The 22,373-nt window shown below is 43.8% G+C and overlaps 1 protein-coding gene across 1 annotated transcript in view; it reads left to right on the top strand.

Moving 5' to 3' along the window:
• LOC126995252 (uncharacterized) overlaps positions 1-22,373 on the top strand; it is a 123,801-nt gene that overhangs the window by 22,771 nt on the left and 78,657 nt on the right. The window contains exons 3-5 of the mRNA XM_050854747.1: positions 5,520-5,627; positions 7,612-7,674; positions 8,067-9,399. Of these exons, the coding sequence (XP_050710704.1) occupies positions 5,520-5,627; positions 7,612-7,674; positions 8,067-9,399 (1,504 nt within the window). The remainder of the gene's footprint in view (positions 1-5,519; positions 5,628-7,611; positions 7,675-8,066; positions 9,400-22,373) is intronic.

The following is a 22,373-nucleotide window of genomic DNA, read 5'->3' as shown; positions in this document are numbered from 1 at the left end:
TGGAAAAGTTTGGGTGAGTCGTAGATGTGTGTGTGTGTGTGTGTGTGTGTGTGTGTGTTGTATAGGTCACTGTTGCAGGTATCTGTATAGACGGATTGTAGGTAATCTTTGTATGTATGGATGTGTTGCAGATATCATCATCATCATCATTTCGTTTAACGTCTGTTTTCACTCTTCCTGAGCGGTTGGACGATTAATGGCTCCTAAATCGAGCCATATTGTTTTTGGCGCAAGATTTTCCGGGTGCATGTCCTTGCAAACCCAACCATCTATTTTAAGTGGTGGGCCTAGCCTTTGCCTAAACGAAAAAGGCAAACCCTACAAGGCAAAAGGGGGCTATGAGGCCTACCACCCGCTATTTCACGCATAGCTGGGATTGGATGGCCAATGACTCTGATAAACATGAGTTCATCTGCCCTTAGAATGGTCTTGTTTTTAATCCACCTGGGGTCCAGCACACACTCCTCACTGGTCCAAAACAAAACCAGTGGGGTTGCCGGTTTAGTCGCCGACTACCCGACCATGCGGCTGGTTGTACTGGGCTACATGTTACCAGTAGCAGATATGTGTTGCAGATATGTCTAAGTATAAGTGGGGTGTTGCATGAGTGATGATGTGAACAAGTGATGGATTGGTCATTGAGTTCTAATGTATGTCTGAAATGTCTTGGTGTGTTGCATAAGGTTGTGTGTGTATCAGTGGAGTGTCGCATGGAAGGTAATGTGTTCAGATGCGTGTAAAGAATGAACGAGAACTTTGTAGATTTATTGCTGATGTATGTATGAACAAAGTAAATGTTCATGCTACCTAAGTGTTCAGTGCACGTGGTGTTGTTTTTATATGGTAAAGGAAACCGCTCAAGGGAGTTAAATAAAAGAAAAAACAAAAAGTCCGTTCGGCGCTGCTCCTGCAAAAGCAAACTGAAGGAGGGGCCAGAAGAGGCTATTTTCGGATTCAGAGATGTCTTGATACTCACGGTGTGTTGCAAACGAATATATGAACAAGTATTTGAGAAGTCAGTGTGTTGCAGGAGTGTGTATGAACAAAGTATAGGAAACTTATATAATGTTACTCAGGTCTGTGTTTGGACGAAGTGTTGCATGGAGGTGTTACTTAGACAGAGAATGGGATGACAGTGTGTTGCTGATGTGTGTATGGAGCACCGTTGCCAGATTATCGTACTCAGAGCCTCGTATTTATCGTTTTTTGACCCATAGCAATTGCCAAAAAGCACCAATAATTAACTATTTTAACGATGACTATATATGAAGGCAGTTATTTGGGTCGAGGAGGCAGTTTTGGGGTCGGAAATCGGAAAACATAGGAGGCTGAGTACGACAATCTGGCAACGTTGGTATGGACAGAATTAAAGTAAAATCTGTGCTACCAGACGTGCACTGAATAAACGGAGAGTTGCCTGAGTCATGGGGCGATATTTTCAGACGCTTCCGCCTCTAACGTCAACTACTTCCAAAGGCCGAAAATGGGACTAATCGGGGTCTCATAAGTGTTTTGTGCTCACTTTCATGGTACAGAAACTTTGTCCAACTACCACCAGGATCATACAACTACCACCAGGATCATTCAACTACCACCAGGATCATACAACTACCACCAGGATCATTCAACTACCACCAGGATCATACAACTACCACCAGGATCATACAACTACCACCAGGATCATACAACTACCACCAGGATCATACAACTACCACCAGGATCATTCACCTACCACCAGGCTCATACAACTACCACCAGGATCATACAACTACCACCAGGATCATCCAACTACCACCAGGATCATTCAACTACCACCAGGATCATTCAGCTACCACCAGGATCATTCAACTACCACCAGGATCATTCAACTACCACCAGGATCATTCAACTACCACCAGGATCATTCAACTACCACCAGGATCATTCAACTACCACCAGGATCATTCAACTACCACCAGGATCATTCAACTACCACCAGGATCATTCAACTACCACCAGGATCATTCAACTACCACCAGGATCATTCAACTACCACCAGGATCATTCAACTACCACCAGGATCATTCAACTACCACCAGGATCATTCAACTACCACCAGGATCATTCAACTACCACCAGGATCATACAACTACCACCAGGATCATTCAACTACCACCAGGATCATACAACTACCACCAGGATCATACAACTACCACCAGGATCATACAACTACCACCAGGATCATTCAGCTACCACCAGGCTCATACAACTACCACCAGGATCATACAACTACCACCAGGATCATTCAACTACCACCAGGCTCATACAACTACCACCAGGATCATTCAACTACCACCAGGCTCATACAACTACCACCAGGATCATTCAACTACCACCAGGATCATACAACTACCACCAGGATCATTCAACTACCACCAGGCTCATACAACTACCACCAGGATCATTCAACTACCACCAGGATCATTCAGCTACCACCAGGATCATTCAACTACCACCAGGATCATTCAACTACCACCAGGATCATACAACTACCACCAGGATCATTCAACTACCACCAGGATCATACAACTACCACCAGGATCATACAACTACCACCAGGATCATTCAACTACCACCAGGATCATTCAACTACCACCAGGATCATTCAACTACCACCAGGATCATACAGCTACCACCAGGATCATTCAACTACCACCAGGATCATTCAACTACCACCAGGATCATACAACTACCACCAGGATCATTCAACTACCACCAGGATCATTCAACTACCACCAGGATCATTCAACTACCACCAGGATCATACAACTACCACCAGGATCATACAACTACCACCAGGATCATTCAACTACCACCAGGATCATTCAACTACCACCAGGATCATACAACTACCACCAGGATCATTCAACTACCACCAGGATCATTCAACTACCACCAGGATCATACAACTACCACCAGGATCATACAACTACCACCAGGATCATTCAACTACCACCAGGATCATACAACTACCACCAGGATCATACAACTACCACCAGGATCATTCAACTATCATCAGGATCATTCAACTACCACCAGGATCATTCAACTACCACCAGGATCATTCAACTACCACCAGGATCATTCAACTATCATCAGGATCATTCAACTACCACCAGGATCATTCAGTTACTACCAGGATCATTCAACTATCATCAGGATCATACAACTACCACCAGGATCATTCAACTACCACCAGGATCATACAACTACCACCAGGATCATACAACTACCACCAGGATCATTCAACTATCACCAGGATCATTCAGCTACCACCAGGCTCATACAACTACCACCAGGATCATTCAACTACCACCAGGATCATTCAACTACCACCAGGATCATTCAACTACCACCAGGATCATATAACTACCACCAGGATCATTCAACTACCACCAGGATCATGCAACTACCACCAGGATCATACAACTACCACCAGGATCATACAACTACCACCAGGATCCACCAGGATCATACAACTACCACCAGGATCATACAACTACCACCAGGATCATACAACTACCACCAGGATCATACAACTACCACCAGGATCCACCAGGATCATTCAACTACCACCAGGATCATACAACTACCACCAGGATCCACCAGGATCATTCAACTACCACCAGGATCATACAACTACCACCAGGATCCACCAGGATCATTCAACTACCACCAGGATCATACAACTACCACCAGGATCCACCAGGATCATTCAACTACCACCAGGATCATACAACTACCACCAGGATCCACCAGGATCATTCAACTACCACCAGGATCATTCAACTACCACCAGGATCATACAACTACCACCAGGATCCACCAGGATCATACAACTACCACCAGGATCATACAACTACCACCAGGATCCACCAGGATCATTCAACTACCACCAGGATCATTCAACTACCACCAGGATCATTCAACTACCACCAGGATCATTCAACTACCACCAGGATCATACAACTACCACCAGGATCATTCAACTACCACCAGGATCATACAACTACCACCAGGATCATTCAACTACCACCAGGATCATACAACTACCACCAGGATCCACCAGGATCATTCAACTACCACCAGGATCATTCAACTACCACCAGGATCATTCAACTACCACCAGGATCATTCAACTACCACCAGGATCATACAACTACCACCAGGATCATACAACTACCACCAGGATCATACAACTACCACCAGGATCATACAACTACCACCAGGATCATACAACTACCACCAGGATCATTCAACTATGACCATGATTATTCAACTACCACCAGGATCATACAACTACCACCAGGATCATACAACTACCACCAGGATCATTCAACTACCACCAGGATCATTCAACTACCACCAGGATCATTCAACTACCACCAGGATCATTCAACTACCACCAGGATCATACAACTACCACCAGGATCATTCAACTACCACCAGGATCATTCAACTACCACCAGGATCATTCAACTACCACCAGGATCATTCAACTACCACCAGGATCATTCAACTACCACCAGGATCATACAACTACCACCAGGATCATTCAACTACCACCAGGATCATACAACTACCACCAGGATCATTCAACTACCACCAGGATCATACAACTACCACCAGGATCATTCAACTACCACCAGGATCATTCAACTACCACCAGGATCATTCAACTACCACCAGGATCATACAACTACCACCAGGATCATTCAACTACCACCAGGATCATTCAACTACCACCAGGATCATTCAACGGTGGCGGTGGCTGAATCGACAGAGTAACAGCACCGCGTTCAGGAGGACACGAGTTCAATCCCCGCCCGGTGCCACCAAGCTGGGATTTTTCAGCCGCCGCCGAGTGGCTTAAAACTACCCACATGCTGTCCAGAAGACCACCTATCAACCCGGACTCTAGATTCTAGGATTAAAGATGAGCTCCGGGAGGGCAGCATGAGCCAATGCAAGATGGCGCCACAATAAACACTCGCCTGCGCCAGAACGGACTGGACCGACCATCAGGACCCACCGGGAAGAAGCCTTGGGCCGACCATCAGGCCCCACTGGGAAGAAGCCTACCGGCGCTATAGGCCGCGACGTAAAAAAAAAAAAAAAAAACTACCACCAGGATCATTCAACTACCACCAGGGTCATTCAACTACCACCAGGATCATTCAACTACCACCAGGAGCATACAACTACCCATGGAAATGCCCTTAACTCCTACGAAAGCCTTGTCAAACTGTGTGTGCTTGGGCGCTGAAATGTTTAAGAATATGGACTTATGTGAGAGTACTTCCTCTTAATCGACAAACAGGATATGAGAAACCATTGAATATTTCCCTAATGTCTGAGGCGTAAAGGAGTGTTGTATGAGTCATAGGGTATTGCAGCTGAATCAACAAACAGAATACAAGAAACTTTTAAGAGTATTTCCAGGCAGAGAGGAGTGTTGCATACATATTGGTGTGTTGCAGGGTGTCCCAAGGGCGGCTTCCAGTGCAGGGACGGCCAATGTCTCGCGAGGAGCCGCAGATGTGACAACGAGAACAACTGCTCTGAGCGCGAGGACGAGGAGGACTGCAGTGCGTATATTCTCGTTTTGTCTTACCTGCATGTCTTCTGTGTTGACGGGGAAAAGGCGGAGATGACAAGGGAAATGGAGAAGGGTTGAAGAAGAGAGTTAAGAAGCGAAAGGGTGGGAACAGAGGGAAAGGGGGGGAAGACAAGGGAGCGTATGTTTGTGGCAGCGAGGGCAGTGCATGGAAATGGGAAGGATTGAGGAAAAGAGTGAAGAAAGGGAAGAGTGAGAAAAGACAGGAGGAAAGAGAGAGTGTATTTGAAGATTACTTAACCTATATGTTGATGGGAAAAAGAAGGCGAAGACAAAGGAAATGGTGAAGGGTTGAGGAAAAGAGTAAAGAAGGGAAAGGAGGAGAACAGAGGGAGAGTGGGAAGACAAGGGGAAAGAGAGAGGATGCTTGAGGATTGCTTGACCTTTAAGTGGTTAGGGAAAAGGCTGCGAGGACAAGAAAAATAGGGAAGGGTTCAGGAAAATAGTGAAGAAGGGAAAGGAGGAGAACAAAGGGAGAGTGGGAAGACAAGGAGAAAGAGAGAGGATACTTGAGGATTACTTGACCTTTATGTGGTTAGGGAAAAGGCTGCGAGGACAAGGAAAATAGGGAAGGGTTCAGGAAAATAGTGATAGGAGGAGAACAAAGGGAGAGGGGGAAGACAAGGGGAAAGAGAGAGGGCAATGGAAGAGGTAGAAAACAAGGAAAAAGGGTTAGGGAAAAGAGTAACGAAGGGAAAGTGTGAGAAAAGAGGGAGAGTTGAAAGACAGGAGGAATGAGAGAGGACAAGGAAAAAAGAAAAGAACTTAGAAGAGGACGAACAAGGGAAGATGATGATAAGGACATAGGTAAAAGGAGACAATGGGAAAAGGATGATGAGTGCGGAAAAGGGCAAGAATAAGGGAAAATAGGAAAGGAGAGAGGGAAAAGGCGAGGTTATGAGGAACGGAGAGGACTGTGGTAGAAGGCGAAGAGATATAAAGGGCGAGGAAAGAGGAAAAGGGCGAAAACAAGAGGAAATAGGCAAGGGCATAGTGGAACGGGAGAGGACAGTGCTTTTAAAAGGTGGATTTGAGCGTATTCTATTGGAGATTTTTTTTTTTTTTTTTTTTTGGTAACATTTGCTTTGATTCTCTGTGATCGCTTCGTTTATTTTCCCTCTCTCAGTTTTCTTTGTTTTTTGCTGCGTGAATTTTAATTACTTCCTCTATCTCTATTTTCTCTCTGGTTCTGTGTATGTGTATATCTTCGTTTTGTTTGTTTGTTTGTTTGTTTGTTTGTTTGTTTTAGCCACATCCTCTCTGTTCTTTATTAAATGTAGTGTTCGTGGGTTCTCTCTCTCTCTCTCTCTCTCTCTCTCTCTCTCTCTCTCTCTCTCTCTCTCTCTCTCTCTCTCTCTCTCTCTCTCTCTCTCTCTCTCTCTCTCTCTCTCTCTCTCTCTCTCTCACTTTATTTTAACACCGCCTCTTCCTTTTTTTTTTCTTTCTCTTTCATTTCCCCCCTTTCTGTTCCCTTAGCAACTGCAACTTACTTTTCTCTCCTCCTCTCTCCTCTCCTCTTTGCTTTCTACATAGCGCGAATCCCTTCCTCCTCCTCTTATCTCTCTTCTCCCTTCCCTTCATCTGTCTCTTTCTCGTCCTCCTCATTACTTATCTCCTGTTCTTCCTTCTCCTGTTGCTCGTCTCCTCTTATCTCCTCTCTTTCCTCTTCCTCACCTTATCCTCCTAATCGCTTCACACATCCATATCTTCCTCCTCATATTTAATTTCCGGCTCCTCCTTCTCCTGTTCCTCGTCTCCTCTTATCTCCCCTCTTTCCTCTTCCTCACCTTATCCTCCTAATCGCTTCACATATCCATATCTTCCTCCTCATATTTAATTTCCGGCTCCTCCTTCTCCTGTTCCTCGTCTCCTCTTATCTCCCCTCTTTCCTCTTCCTCTCCTTATCACCCTACTCGCCACACACTTGCAGCCTCCAAACAGCTTCTTCCTTGCAGTGTTGCCAGACGGTGTTGACGTGAAGAGTTTCTCCTTCCCCTCCACCAGCAACGCTCCCTGCCGTGAGTATACACCTGAGTGGCGTTAATTGGCCGTGGAGAAAGGTATGGCGTGACGGAATCCTCTCTTGTGTACAGCTTTGTTAACTTTTCTTTTCACTTTTTTTCTAGTGGATGAAAGTAAGGTTTAGTTTTTTTTTTCTTACATTATGCGTGTATTTTACACAAACACACACACAAGAGGAGGGTATCAGGACACCTCACCTCCCGAAATTGACCTCTCTTTTTGGCCACTCCTTTGACCTCTATTCAGGAGCAGTAAGTAGCGGGCTTTTTTTTAATATTTTTCTTTACGCCCTTGAACTGTCTCCCTTGCTGTAAAACACACACACACACACACACAAAAAAAAAGATAACCTACTCAACGCACTCCCGCCCCTTTCCTCCTCCCTCAGACATGTGTGTGTGCCCGTCGCCCCATCGCCCTGACGAGTGTCTTCTCCCTTCCCCTCCTCATCCGAGTCTCGCCCAGTGCCGCCTCACGCCCCGCACACCCACCGGAGACGAGGCGGGGGTCAGGTCACCTCGCAACGCCTTCCAACGGCTCCACCAGACTTCTACCGCAGGGGAAGCACGCGAGAAGGTGGAGCGAAGACGTGGAGGCGTGGAAGTACATGTTAGACGAAGAACACTGGAGGAACGGTGGCTGGTGAGAAGGAAAGTGCCCGACACGAATGGATATCGAGTGATGGAGAACGAAACAGTGTGGGAAACTAGGGAAAAAAAATCGCATAATAAAATGAGAAGAAATATTGATACGAATGTTTATCAAGCGATGGGAAACGAAACGGGGTGGAAACTAGTGAAAAGATTTGTATCGGATAAAAAGTGCAAGGAAAATATCAGTGAGCGTAAAGGTGAAGCCAGAGAGGAAAGAGTTGAGAGGAGTAAAAATACCTTGATTAACGTGCAGGATGGTCGTCGTCTCGCTCACGCCTTCATTAAAACGCCCGAAACAGTCCAGGGAAGTTCGTTATACCAGGAATGTGCCCCGCGATGCCCTCCACCACCACCACCACCACCGCGCGGGGAGGAGCAGGCCAGAGAACGTAACTGCCAGCATACTAGGGGAGGAAACGGTGAGAGAACAATCTACCCAGCAGTATTCCTGAATCCCTTTCACAAAACAAAGCCCTTGACCCCTCGGCATGTGGATGAACGTCACTTTAGATCCAGAGGCATGGCGGACAATCTGCGTGGTGTCTCATTTGGGGTACGTGGGAAGAAGGACATCCACGGGACAAGAACCAACAAGCACCTCAAAGAAAAGGCGCAATATGAGTTCCTCCACACTGGAAACAGAGTGGCATACACCTTCGTCACTGCCACCTCTCGGCCTCGCGGGAGAAGAAAGCGTCAAAGGGGGACAGAGGGCACAGTGAGGGGTCTCGACCATGGTCTCGACGCGACACCTACTGACCTGAAGCCTCCGGAACAACACACTTCAGGGGACATGGACTTTGACAACACAGCGACCACGGCAAACTTACCTGGCAACATAACCTTAGATTCTGCCGATGAGGATGAGGAGGAGGATAGGAGGTTAAACGAGCAACAGGTGACCGAGGAAGGAGAGGGGCCAGAATCACGCAGTCCAGAGGTTGTCGCGGACCGGCCTGACGCTGAGGTGCAGGACTCGTGCCACTGCGAGCTCAGTAATTACCTCACCTGTGTCGGGACGTACCTGAGGATCATCTCGGACAGGATCGTGGGGGAGATAAAGCACCTGTGAGTATATGAGTATTGCGTCGAGTCTGTGATTTATACTCTTTGCTTCTTCTGTCAGTTTATGAATATTACCTGATGCCTTTTAATATTTACGCCCTTCTCTCCTCTTACTTATCTTGCTCTTCTTGGTCTCTCCAGTAAAACTAACTTCTGCTATTATACGAATATTACTTCATGCCCATAATATTTACGCCCTGATCTTCTTACTTTTCTTGTTTTTTTTTATCTGTTCAGTAAAATTAACGTCCATATTAATACCATTTTTAATATCAACTTTCCTTTCCTGTGAGTATATGGATGTTGCCTCTTGGACTTCATATTTGCTTCTTGCGATTCCCATTAGAACATGATTATTGGTGTTGTTCCATAGCTATAATATTATTATCTCTTGTGTGAGTTATTGAATGATGGATTGTGCCTCTTGGACTTCATATTTGCTTCTTGCGATTCCCATTAGAACATGATTATTGGTGTTGTTCCATAGCTATAATATTGAATCCCTCTTGTGTGAGTTATTGAATGATGGATTGTGCCTCTTGACCTTCATATTTGCTTCTTGTGATTCCCATTAGAACATGATTATTGGTGTTGTTCCATAGCTATAATATTGAATCCCTCTTGTGTGAGTTATTGAATGATGGATTGTGCCCATAACATGAATTTCTTACTCCATCCTCTATTATTTGGCTATTATTATTTTTTTTTTCATGACTAAAATTTACTTAGGACTCTTCCTGTATGTTAAGGGATATTCTCATTCCTCTAATATTTAACTCTTGGTCTCCTTGCTCCTCCAGATGTCATGGCTATACAATTAATCATCTTTCATTTTTTCCTTGAGCGAAGAAGTATTACCTTAGACTTGTAATATCTCTTTTCCTGCGACTAACATTTTATTTTATTTTATTGCCGTTGAGTTGCCTCCATTGATGTAAAAGAAATATGAACATCATCACATGCGCGTCATCTCAACTTAATACTTACGTTATTAATGACTATTACCTCATGACTAATATCTTGTTCCCCTTTCTGAGAGTATATGAAAAGAGTCTTCCTATCTCCTTCGTCTTCCGTGTGTCTTCATCTCCTCCTCCTCCTCCTCCTCCTACTCCTAAGTGTTTAGCAGGAAGAGGAAGTGGGTTAGTGGAGAAGGTACACTTGGGGGAGGAGGAAAAGCAGTAGGAGTCTCCAGTTGTATGGTGCAGGTTCACTAATGGTTCTGATGTTCGCCTCCTCCTTCTCCTCCTCCTCCTCCTCCTCCTCCTCCACCTCCTTCTCCTTTCTCCCCTCCAGCACGCTGAGGAATGACGACGCCCCTAAACTGGAGGACAAGGCGTTGATGAGACACGATACCCTCGAGACACTGTGAGCCGCCATCATCACCATCACCATCATCATCATCATCATTATCATCATCGCCATCATCACCATCATCCTCATAGTTATCATCATCATTATCATCATCACCATAGTCACCATCATCTACATAGTTATCATCATCATCACCATCATCACCATCATCTACATAGTTGTCATCATCATCATCATCACCATAATCACCATCATCTACATACTTATCATCATCATCATCATCATCACCATCATCTACATAGTTATCATCATCATCATCATCACCATCAACATCAAAACTCAAAAACTATCTCTGGAACTAAATAATATCCCTAGCAATATCACCATCACTATTAACATTCCTCCATCACCAGTCTCACCATCATTGTCACCACCATCACCACCACCACTACCACCACCACCACCACCAACACCATCACCACCTTCACCATCACCATCACCACCACCATCAACACCTTCACGTTATAAATATTTTTCAAAAGCTCGAAATAAAATAAAAAGAAAACTGCCATAAAAATAATATTATTGTTCTGACACAGTTATTTTTGCAACACTAGAAAAGCAGAAATAGATTGTAATGGAGTGAGGAAAAGGGAAAAAAAACACAGTGATATCGATGACAGTAATAATAATAAAAATAGTAATAGCAATACCTGACTAAAGTGATGCCTCCATTTAATATAGATTGATTTAAATAACAGACATCAGGTAAATGGTAGCGCCTGTGACCTTTTTTCTCTTTGTCGTCAGTGAATTTGAAATATTTCCTCTATAAAAAGATCATTAATATTCATTGTCGGCGCAGCATGCTTTTTATTTCATTACTCTTTACCCATTAAGCCTGCCATTATTATTATTATTTTTTTTTGCAACAAAGGAGACAGCTCAACGGCACAAAAAAAGTAAACAATTATAAAAAAAAAAGCCCGCTACTCGCTGCTCACAAAAAGGATCCAAAGAGGTGGCCGAAAGAGACGTCAATTTCGGGGGGAGAGGTGTCCAGATATTATATTTCTACAGGTTAAAAAAGAAAAGAAAAACGAACAAATCTTTTTAATCCACAGCGTCCACCTTCACCTTCACCTTCATCACGATCCCTTATCACTATCATTATCACTGTCACCCAAACAACACATCCTTTACTATCATTTCACTTCAGACAATAAAAAACCATAAATTCTTCAGTAAACTTCTAAGCAAGCCGTGAATAGTCTTAGAGATGTATTCTGTCACTTTGCCGAACGCCTTTCATCATTGGAGTTTCCTCGCTTTTGTTGTGGAGCTCAGTGGTTGCCGAGCTGTTTATGTACACCTTCCAGCCCATCAATGTCAACCTTGTCTATGAACCTCTGAGTACCTTTATATATTTCAATGTGCCTCTTATGTCTCCTGAGTGCCTGCAAGACTAGATTCCTCCCGAAATTGACCTATCTTTCGGCCACTCCTCTAACTCTTTTTAGGAGCAGTGAGTAGCGGGCTCATTGTGCTCGGCTGACTATTCGACAACTTCATCATCATCATCATCATCACAATTAGTTGTTTCGCAGATCGCTTACTTCCGGGGGTCTCATCACGCTGCCTCTTCGCTTCTTCGTTAACCATAGATTCCTTGAACACCTTGAGTATACTGTATGTTTGTGTGTGCGTGTGTCTATTCGTGTGTGTGTGTGTGTGTGTGTGTGTGTGTGTGTGTGTTATCAAGTATCATACCAGTCCTAAATCTTTTCGCGTACTCTTTTACTTTCATTTCTACTTTTTTTTTTATTTCACTTTTAAAACGATCAAATTAAAGACACATATTACTTAAAAACGCTCGAGCATCACTTTTTCTTTCAATTTTCACGTAGTTTTTTTTTATGTTCAGTTATCAGTTTCTCTCTCTCTCTCTCTCTCTCTCTCTCTCTCTCTCTCTCTCTCTCTCTCTCTCTCTCTCTCTCTCTCTCTCTCTCTCTCTCTCTCTCTCTCTCTCTCTCTCTCTCTCTCCCTTCCTTCACGCCCTTCCCCCCTCCCCAGGTACCTGACGGGGAACAGGATCGAGGTGGTGGAGGAGGAGAGCTGCATCGGGCTGGAGGTTCTCAAGGTGCTTTTCATCAACAGGAACGAACTCACCTACATTGACCTAGACTGCTTCAGGCACACACCCGCCCTCCAGGACCTGTGAGTGTGTAGTAGTGGTAGCAGTAGCTGTAGTAGTAGTAGTAGTAGTAGTAGTAGTAGTAGTGTTAGATGTTTAAAAGTTTTACACCAGCCCTTTGCAACAGAATCATTGACCAAAAGAGCAAGGGTGATATAGCCATTACACACACACACACACACACTCTCTTATAAACATGACAGCACCGCATCACACGAGAATGTTCATGTTGTCTTCTTCCTTACTCTGTCACGCTGCCTTCCTTCCTTCGTCTCCCCAGAAACATGGGCCACAACAAACTCACCTTGGACGGCCAGAGCTTCCCGCACCTGCCCCACCTGACCAGCCTGTAAGTTACCTGTGTTTATCTTAACTGCCTACACCTGTCCCCTACCCGTAACTTAGGCGGATTTTAAGAGGGAACTGCATATAAATGTATCGTGGGAGCAGCGAGAAGCGGGCTCTTTGTTTCTACACTCTCTTTGTTGCCCTTGAGCTGTCTCCTTTGTTGTAAAAAAAAAAAAAAAAAAAAAAAAATCAGAACCTTAACCGTTTATTTACATGTTTTATTTTTTCTGTTTGTTATATATTTTTTTGTTTTCTTTTAGTTTTCTTTTTACAGGTTTAAGTGTTTGTAGTTTGGGTCATTACATCAGTGGACACCAGTTTTAGCTGAAGGGTTCACGTTATTATCAGTCTTTTTTAATTACTCCCCATAACGTCTATTTATCATCATTATATAATATTGTAAGTGCCTCTAGCTCGTTGTGAACCATTTACCACCCATCCTTCAGCCGGGCAGTAGACGCTATTTTCCTGCATTATGAATATTCCTTTATCTCCTTACTAAATTCTCTTCACCTTGTTTTTATTTCGTTTGTTTTCACTAATTCTACGCACGTACGAGAATGGGAAGCCTCATCACCTCTCTTCCTAAGCTTATGAATGCCATTGTGTGTATTTTTCATGATCATCACCATTAATATCCGCCACCACCACCACCATTATCACCACTATCACCACCATTACCATAACCCCTCCACCACCATTACCATCCTCACCACCCCCACCACCATCCCCTTGCCATTATCTTTATCTTTATTGTGCATGCTCAGTGTCCCCCCCTCCCCCCTCTTCTCTTTTTCCTCCTCCTCCTCCTCGTCTGTACCTTTCAAGCTATCGTTATCAATATTTTCTCTCTCTCTCTCTCTCTCTCTCTTCTCTCTCTCTTTCTCTCTATCTCTCTCTCTCTCTCTCTCTCTCTCTCTCTCTCTCTCTCTCTCTCTCTCTCTCTCTCTCTCTCTCTCTCTCTCTCTCTCTCTCTCTCACACACACACACACACACACACACACACACACACTTTTCTCTGGCTCTTTCCCTTTCGTTTTCTTTATTTTTGCACAGATACTAATTTTCTCTTTGTGCTTCTTTTTTTGTTGGTAGATTGTTACTGTGTGTGTGTGTGTGTGTGTGTGTGTGTGTTTATCTTTTTTTATAGCTTGTTGTGTTAACTTTAATATCCAGAAATAAACGCCTAATCCGATGATTGTTACCCCTAAGTGAGAGCAATAACATCATCACTGGCGTCATTGTTTTCATGGTCATCATCATCATCATCATCATCATCATTGTTAATTACCACCGCTAACCTGCTCCACCACCATCATTTCGCGACCACTTACCTATCATTTCTTTCCCTCACCACCACCATCACCATCACCACCATCACCACCATCGTCACCACCACCACTACCATCATCACCACCACCATTACCACCCCCAACAACCTACCACCTCTACAGTCTCACCGCTACAACCACCATCAGCACACCCAACTCCACTAAAACCACTACACTCACCCCAATTACACTTCGCCACCCAAACTCTTCCTAACCACCTCCACCACTACCATGTATAACCTCACTATCACAAATGCTTTTTACTACCATCACCACCACCATCACCACCACCACCACTCTAACCACTATCATTTCCACCATTATACTTCGCTACCAGAACTCTTCCTAACAACCACCACCACCACCACCACCAAACCCACCACCACTATCATAAATGCTCCTTACTCCCACCATCATCATCACCTTAACTACCACCACCACCCCTTTTTGCAGGTACCTCAACAATAACCTGCTCACCAACATCAACGGGACCCTCCTCGCCAGTCTCCCTTTCATTAGAACCTTGTAAGTACACCCACACCTGAGTTTCCACCTACACCATTCCATACATTTATCCCTCCACATACACCTGCACACATATACCTGTCTTGATTAACGTATTTACACCTAGACTTCCAGCTATTCCACCTACACCTGACTCCTACCTTTCCATGCACTTATTCCTCTACATACACCTGGACACATATACCTGCCTTAATTAACGAACTGCAACACCTGCCCTTATAAGCTTCAATACTTACACTTCCCCTCTTTGGCACACTTCTACCTGTATTTACACTACCACATCTACATTTTCACTCACTTATTCTTACATTTCATCTCTCTATCTTCAGCCTTTTACTCTCCTTCTTCATTTTCCTCTGTCTCCTCCACCTCTCCAGATCTCCCCAACTAGAAAGACCTGAAAGAGCACACTTACATTTTCATTTCCAACGGCACACCAACACGAATGAGTCACGTGGTCAGTCTTTTGGTTTCTCTGTTCAAATTTCCTTTATTTTCTCTTTGTTCCGTTTGGGAGGAGGAGGAGGAGGTGGAGGTGGAGGAGAGTAAAGAAGGAGACTAAATTTAGAAAGGTTAATGCTGTTTCTAATCTCTCTCTCTCTCTCTCTCTCTCTCTCTCTCTCTCTCTCTCTCTCTCTCTCTCTCTTAATATTCTTAATCTCCAAGAATTACCCGTCCATTGCACTCAAACGAAATTATCTGTGTGTGTGTGTGAGTGTGTGTGTGTGTGTGTGTGTGTGTGTGTGTGTGTGTGTGTGTGTGTGTGTGTGTGTGTGTGTGTGTGTTTGTGTGTGTGTATAATTCACCATTCACCACCATGTCCTGGTCACGTGTTGGACTCGTAATCACCAACAGGTACCCTCCCGACATGGGTACTGCCAGGACATCCCACACCACACACCCCATCCCCCTTGCTCAAGGGGGGACAGTAACCACTCCTAGTCAACGGAAAGAATCCGTCCTGATCGTGCTCGAACCGCCGCTCTGTCAGACCGTGTAGCTTGGCAACACAGTGTGTGTGTGTGTGTGTGTGTGTGTGTGTGTGTGTGTGTGTGTGTGTAGAAAAGAGTCAATACCACTACCCTTTATGTCTAATGAAACTGCAGCGTAATATGCATAGTTTCATTAAGATGCTCATGTTTTTTGCGTCGACTTTGCAGTAATTCTTATCATTTCGAGAAGTGCAAAGGGAGTATTTTCTCTGAGTGTCGCTCCTAAGTAAAAATAAACTACGCTAGATCTCCTTCCTCGCATCGTAAAGAGAGTCAGGCGCTGTTATACACGAGGGACAACAGGATCGTGCAATAGTAGGTTCTCTTATAAAGACTTCCGCGAACAAGCTGAACGATTTTTCTGAAATTCCTTGCTCACACACACAAAAAAAAAGGAAGTGAACAGAGTGAGTGCGTACACGAACCATGAAACAGAGGTTGTGTGTGTGTGTGTGTGTGTGTGTGTGTGTGTGTGTGTGTGTGTGTGTGTGTGTGTGTGTGTAATTTAGTAATCCTTATACGTGTGTTTTTCAGGGACCTGCGAGACAACCTAATCACGACCGTCCATCCCAACGCCTTCAGTCTCCTCACACACCTCAGATTCCTGTAAGTGTTGGGGCCGAGGGGAGGCTGAGGAGTGGTGTAAGAAGTGATGGTGGTGGTGGTATTGGTACTGGTAATGGTATTGGTGGTGGTGGTGGTGGTGGTATTGGTACTGGTAATGGTATTGGTGGTGGTGGTGGTGGAAGTGGTGGTAGTGGTGACAAACACACCTGATTTTTTAAATATCATATCAGTCATCAACTAGAATATGGCTGATTTGTCTTTTTTGACCCATTCATGGCGTGGTTAGTTGGTGTGTGTTGATTTTTTACGTCATATATATATATATATATATATATGTATATATATATATATATATATATATATACATATATATATATATATATACATATATATATACATATATATATATATATATATATATATATATATATATATATATATATATATATATATATATATATATATATATATATATATATATAATATATAATATATATATATACATATATATATATATATATATATATATATATATATATATATATATATATATATATATATATATATATATATGTATATATATATGTATATATATATATACATATATATATACATATATATATATATATATATATTTATATATATATATATATATATATATATATATATATATATATATATATATGTATATATATATGTATATATGAGTAGTGGTAAGGTTGTCGTGGTGATGGTGGGATGTGGTGAGTCTTTACTGGTGCAATTCACCACCACGGCCTGATCACGACTTGGACACGTAATCGCCAGCAGGAAAACTCCCGACATGAGCAAGTGCTCTTTATCGTCGATCTCTGGGTACTGAGGATTCACACACCACACACCTCATCCCCTTTGCTCAAGGGGGGACAGTAACCACTCCTAGCTTACGGAAAGAATCTGGCATGAGCGGGCTCGAACTGCCGCTCTGTCAGACCGTGAAGCCTGGCAGCCCAGCGCTTTAACCAGTTGCGCCACGAAGTGGTGTGTGTGTGTGTGTGTGTGTGTGTGTGTGTGTGTGTGTGTGGTCATAGTAGTGGCAGTGGTTGTAGTGGTAGAGGTCTGGTAAATTGGTGTGCAGTGGTATAGTGACGGTGATAGGACACGTTCTTTTGGAGTGTTGTGGTGTTGGTGGTGATGGCTTCCGTGAGAGAATCAGACAGACAGACAGACAAGACAGGCAGACAGACAGACAGACAGAAAGACAGGCAGACAGGAAGACCGACAGAAACATTGAAACATACAGCCAATCAAACAGACAAAAAAAATATCAGTATAGCTGTTCACAGCAAAAGCTACCAATTAGAGCCATTTCCCGTGAGTAATATAATTTCTCGGTGAAAATGGAAGGGGATGTCACGGTGAGAATAATGTGGGAAGTGGAAGTTACGGTGAAAATAACGTGGCGCAACGAAAAGGAGTCTAGCAAAGGTATAGAAGTGACGTCACTTTTACTAACTTCCTCAGACGGGTTACGGGTTAGAGTTCAGCCGAGAAAATCAATCCTGTCACAACACATGAAATAGAATGGAAATGAACTAAAAAAAAAAAGCTGCCCTAGCTACAGTAATCAGCTTCCACCTTCTGTTCGTATTTTTCTACCCATTTTCTAATTTTGTCCATGAAAAAGCCAACAGATTATTATATATCGAAATTTTTAAAAGCATATGCCATCTATAGTTTTCAACATCTATCCTCTCTTTCTTTTTCTTCAATCTCAACTCCGTCATTGTAGTACGTGCAAGCAGCAGACTTCTTTTAACCATTCTGTTTATTATAAACCAAAAATAGTTATTCTATCGTTCGGAGAAAACCTAATAATGTGCTGTGTGAAAATTGTAGAGAACATACGCCATCAACAGTCATCAACATCAATTTTTCATACTGTTCTCATTCTCTCTTCTATCCTTCATAGGGAGTACGCCCGCTGCTGTTCACGTAAAAGCTTCATTGGTCAGTTCACAAGAATGCCACGCCCCCTCTCCATATTAGACTTATTATGATCGATGGGTCCTATGGAAATAAATCGTATTGGTGGTAGCTGGACTTGCGTGGGTCAAGCTGTTTTGCCAGGTTAACGTGAAAACCGGATTCGTACAGGTATTGCAGGGACGGGGTGGGGTGGGGAGCAAACACAGTGAGCCCATACATGCATGGCCCGTATAATGGTTAGTGTGGGGCGGTGTGTGGATGTTTGTATGTTTCCCCTCCTTCAATTTGCTCCCTTCCCTTTTCTTTTTTACAAGTTTACGTCCTTCATGTGTATGTAGGGGTGTGTGTGTGTGTGTGTGTGTGTGTGTGTGTGTGTGTGTGTAACAAAGCGGAAAGTCAGAACTGCTTAATTAAGGGAAAAAAGACACTACTAAAAAAAAAAATAATAATAATAAGCAAAAATATCCCCCTGTATCTACTCCCCTTCACTTGCGTCACCCCTTCCCCCCTTGACTGAGTTCATTTGCGTCATATACTTCAATTTACTTCAATGTGAGTATCGGCCACTGAACCAGAGGGCAGAACGGCTCCCTCAAGGACTGCGGGCTCCGGGCTATAAGCGAATAATGACAAGGAAGCGATGTAGTACTAAACGTGAGGGAGGCGGGACGAAGATAAGGGCGGTGTTATGGGTCGTTAGCAACTGATGGGGTGAATTATATGTAATGTGGATAAATATTGTGTAGGAGAGAGAGAGAGAGAGAGAGAGAGAGAGAGAGAGAGAGAGAGAGAGAGAGAGAGAGAGAGAGAGAGAGAGAGAGAGAGAGAGAGAGAGAGAACACATAACGACAGACATACAGACAGACAGATTGACACAGACAGAGACAGACAGACAGGCAGATTGACACAGACATAGACAGACAGATAGACAGACTGACACACAGAGACAGACAGACAGACATACAGACAGACAAATTGACACAGACAGAGACAGATTGACACAGACAGAGACAAACAGACAGACAGATTGACACAGACAGAGACAGACAGACAGACAGATTGACACAGACAGAGACAGACAGACAGACAGATTGACACAGACAGAGACAGACAGACAGACAGATTGACACAGACAGAGACAGACAGACAGATTAACACAGACAGACAGACAGACAGACAAAACAGGAGGACAAGAAGGAAAGAGGGAAGAACGAAACATTGAAAGAAGAAAAGATGGAAAGGAAAGGATGAAGAGGGAAAAAGAGGTAAAGAAAATGAGAGAACATAAAAAGAAACAAAAAAACGCCTTACGACTGAAATTTAAATAACAATAAATGCGCTGAAGATAATTAGAGATATGCATATTCTTCATTTAAAAGGAATCATATTTATAGCAAAGTGGGTAAAACTATCACAGCGTTAAGCTTAATAATCATTTCACGGGTGGTAGCTCGGGCTGGGAATTGAATTAACATACATTATTATTCATTTCTACGCGACTAAAATGAAAGCGAAATAAAGCCGCCTCACGTTCTCTATGATGAATATAAAACATCATACAACACTAAAAAAAAATTAAAAATCTCATATCTCAGTATTCATAAGCTCACCATCCCCCCCCCCCCCCCCACACACACCCACACACCCACACACACACACAAACACACACATACATAAACGCCACCTGGTTTAATCTAAGCGCCAATATCCTCACCTCTTGGCTGTTTTAGGAGGAGGGGGGCGAGGGGACAAGTGCGTGAGGTTAGTGTTCGTAATAGCTGGCTGGAGTGTTCACTTGGAATGAGGGGGTAGCATACTTTTTCCCCCTCCACTTTATTCCTCTCCCCTCCTACCGCCCCCCACGTGTCCTTATGGGTTGCAGGGCGGTATGGTAAGAGTGACGGTGGTAGGGGGTGGTGGGGAGGGGGTACGCTGAAAGAAAGAAAGAAAAAGCTGTCTTGCTCTGGTATACACGTGGTTGTTTGATGGTGGTATTGCATGGTTTTGTGTCGTGATCGCTGTGTAAAAGGGTGTTCTTGACTATGGAACTAATGTTGGTGGTGCGTGCTCGCATATCTAGAGAGTCTGTCCATACGTGTGGCGAGGGTATTGATATCTTGACATATTTCACATACCTCGGTAGCGTAGGCCAGAATAAAGGCGGGTCTCGTCAAGAAGTCTCACGGCTGATTGGCTTGGCCCACGATCCCACGATGTTATGGACTCGCTCCGCACGAATATATGGCATATATAGCATTGTAAATATCCGTGCAGAAGGACAAAGATCCAGATCTTCAAGTCGCTTGCGCTCACTATCTTATTTTGTGACATTGAATAGTGATTTGAAGAGGCAGATTGGTACGTTCGGTTATAAGTGCCTTCGCAGAATAACGGCTTATCGCTGGAATGACTTGGGTCAAACTTCGTGAGACTGGATCGATGCCTTTTGCCTGCATAATCCGTTAACGCCAACTTCGGCCATACGGGCATATGGCACTCTACTCAGAAGTCGACCCTGCTCATCGGCTTCTTTCTGTAAGAGACAATCCCGAATGGAGAAGGCCAAGTGGTCGCTCACGTAGTTCTTGGCTTGAAAAGGGGGCCAGCTTGGAGACGTACCCGGAGGAACCTTCAGGTTTGGTGTCGTAGGGAGGGCGAGGCGACGCGTCCCCCGGCATATGCTCCCTATTGACTGACTAAAATCTTTCGCCACGGGTCTCAAAATGTTTACTCTAAAAAATACACCGATAGTTTGTGAAGCAAGTGTATTGTAGGTGGTCGGGTGAATTATTTAACCTTCCTCCTTTTTTCCCTCACCAACATAATTACTTTACTGCGGTGTTAGTGTGTTTTTTGGATCATAGCGGTGGTGATGTTTATCTTACTCTCGTGTTTGCAGCGGGACCAGCACGAAATTTTTTAACGTTATCTCCTTTTTCTTCAGCCCTCAGAATATTCTCGTGTGTGTGGTTGTAGCGTGTGCTGCTGAGATCATACTGGTAGTGGTACTTGCTCTTATGCCAGGTGGATGGATGAATGGATAGGCAGGTCGAGTATATGTTATTATCTTTTCTTCCACCCACGAAATTACTTTACTGTGGTGTTAGTGTGTATTGGGATCGTAGCGGTGACGGTGTGGTACTTGTTTTTGTGTCTAGAACGGGAACAGGTGGATGTACAGGTGGATGAGTGAGTCTAATTGTCCTCCTCTTCTTCCTCCCCCCGCAGAATGATGTCAGGGAACCGCGTGACATCGGTGGCTGGACTCTTCCGTGGCCTCAACAGTCTCGCCATGCTGTGAGTGTCTTGTTTTCCTCGTCTTTGCGTGCTGCGGGGACTCAAGTGATCGAGTCCTCTGTATGTGTCTTGAGATAGTGTGTTTGTTCTTGAATGTCTCTGTTTCTGCGTTTATTCCCGCCTTTTCACTATATGTTTGTCTTTCTGCTATTCTTCCTGCTTCTTCACTATCTGTATATGTCTTTCTGCTAATCCATCCTGAGTGTCCTGATCTAGTGTGTGTGTTCTTAGTATGTGTTCTTAGTGTGTCCTTGCGTCGTGTGCTGGGAGGATTGTTTGTGCTGAATGTGTCCTTGTCTCGTGTGTGTTTTGGCTGTGTTCTCGTTTCGAATATGTGTGTCGCGATGAGCCTTCTTAGTCTGCCCTGGTATGTTGCTTTGTGTTGCGTTGTGAGGTTTGTGTTATCGTCTTCCTAATCTCATGTGTGGGTGTTGTAGACG

The sequence above is a fragment of the Eriocheir sinensis genome, chromosome 1 (genome assembly GCF_024679095.1).
Source record: "Eriocheir sinensis breed Jianghai 21 chromosome 1, ASM2467909v1, whole genome shotgun sequence".
NCBI lineage: Eukaryota > Metazoa > Arthropoda > Malacostraca > Decapoda > Varunidae > Eriocheir > Eriocheir sinensis.
This window is presented reverse-complemented; position numbering and strand designations above follow the sequence as displayed.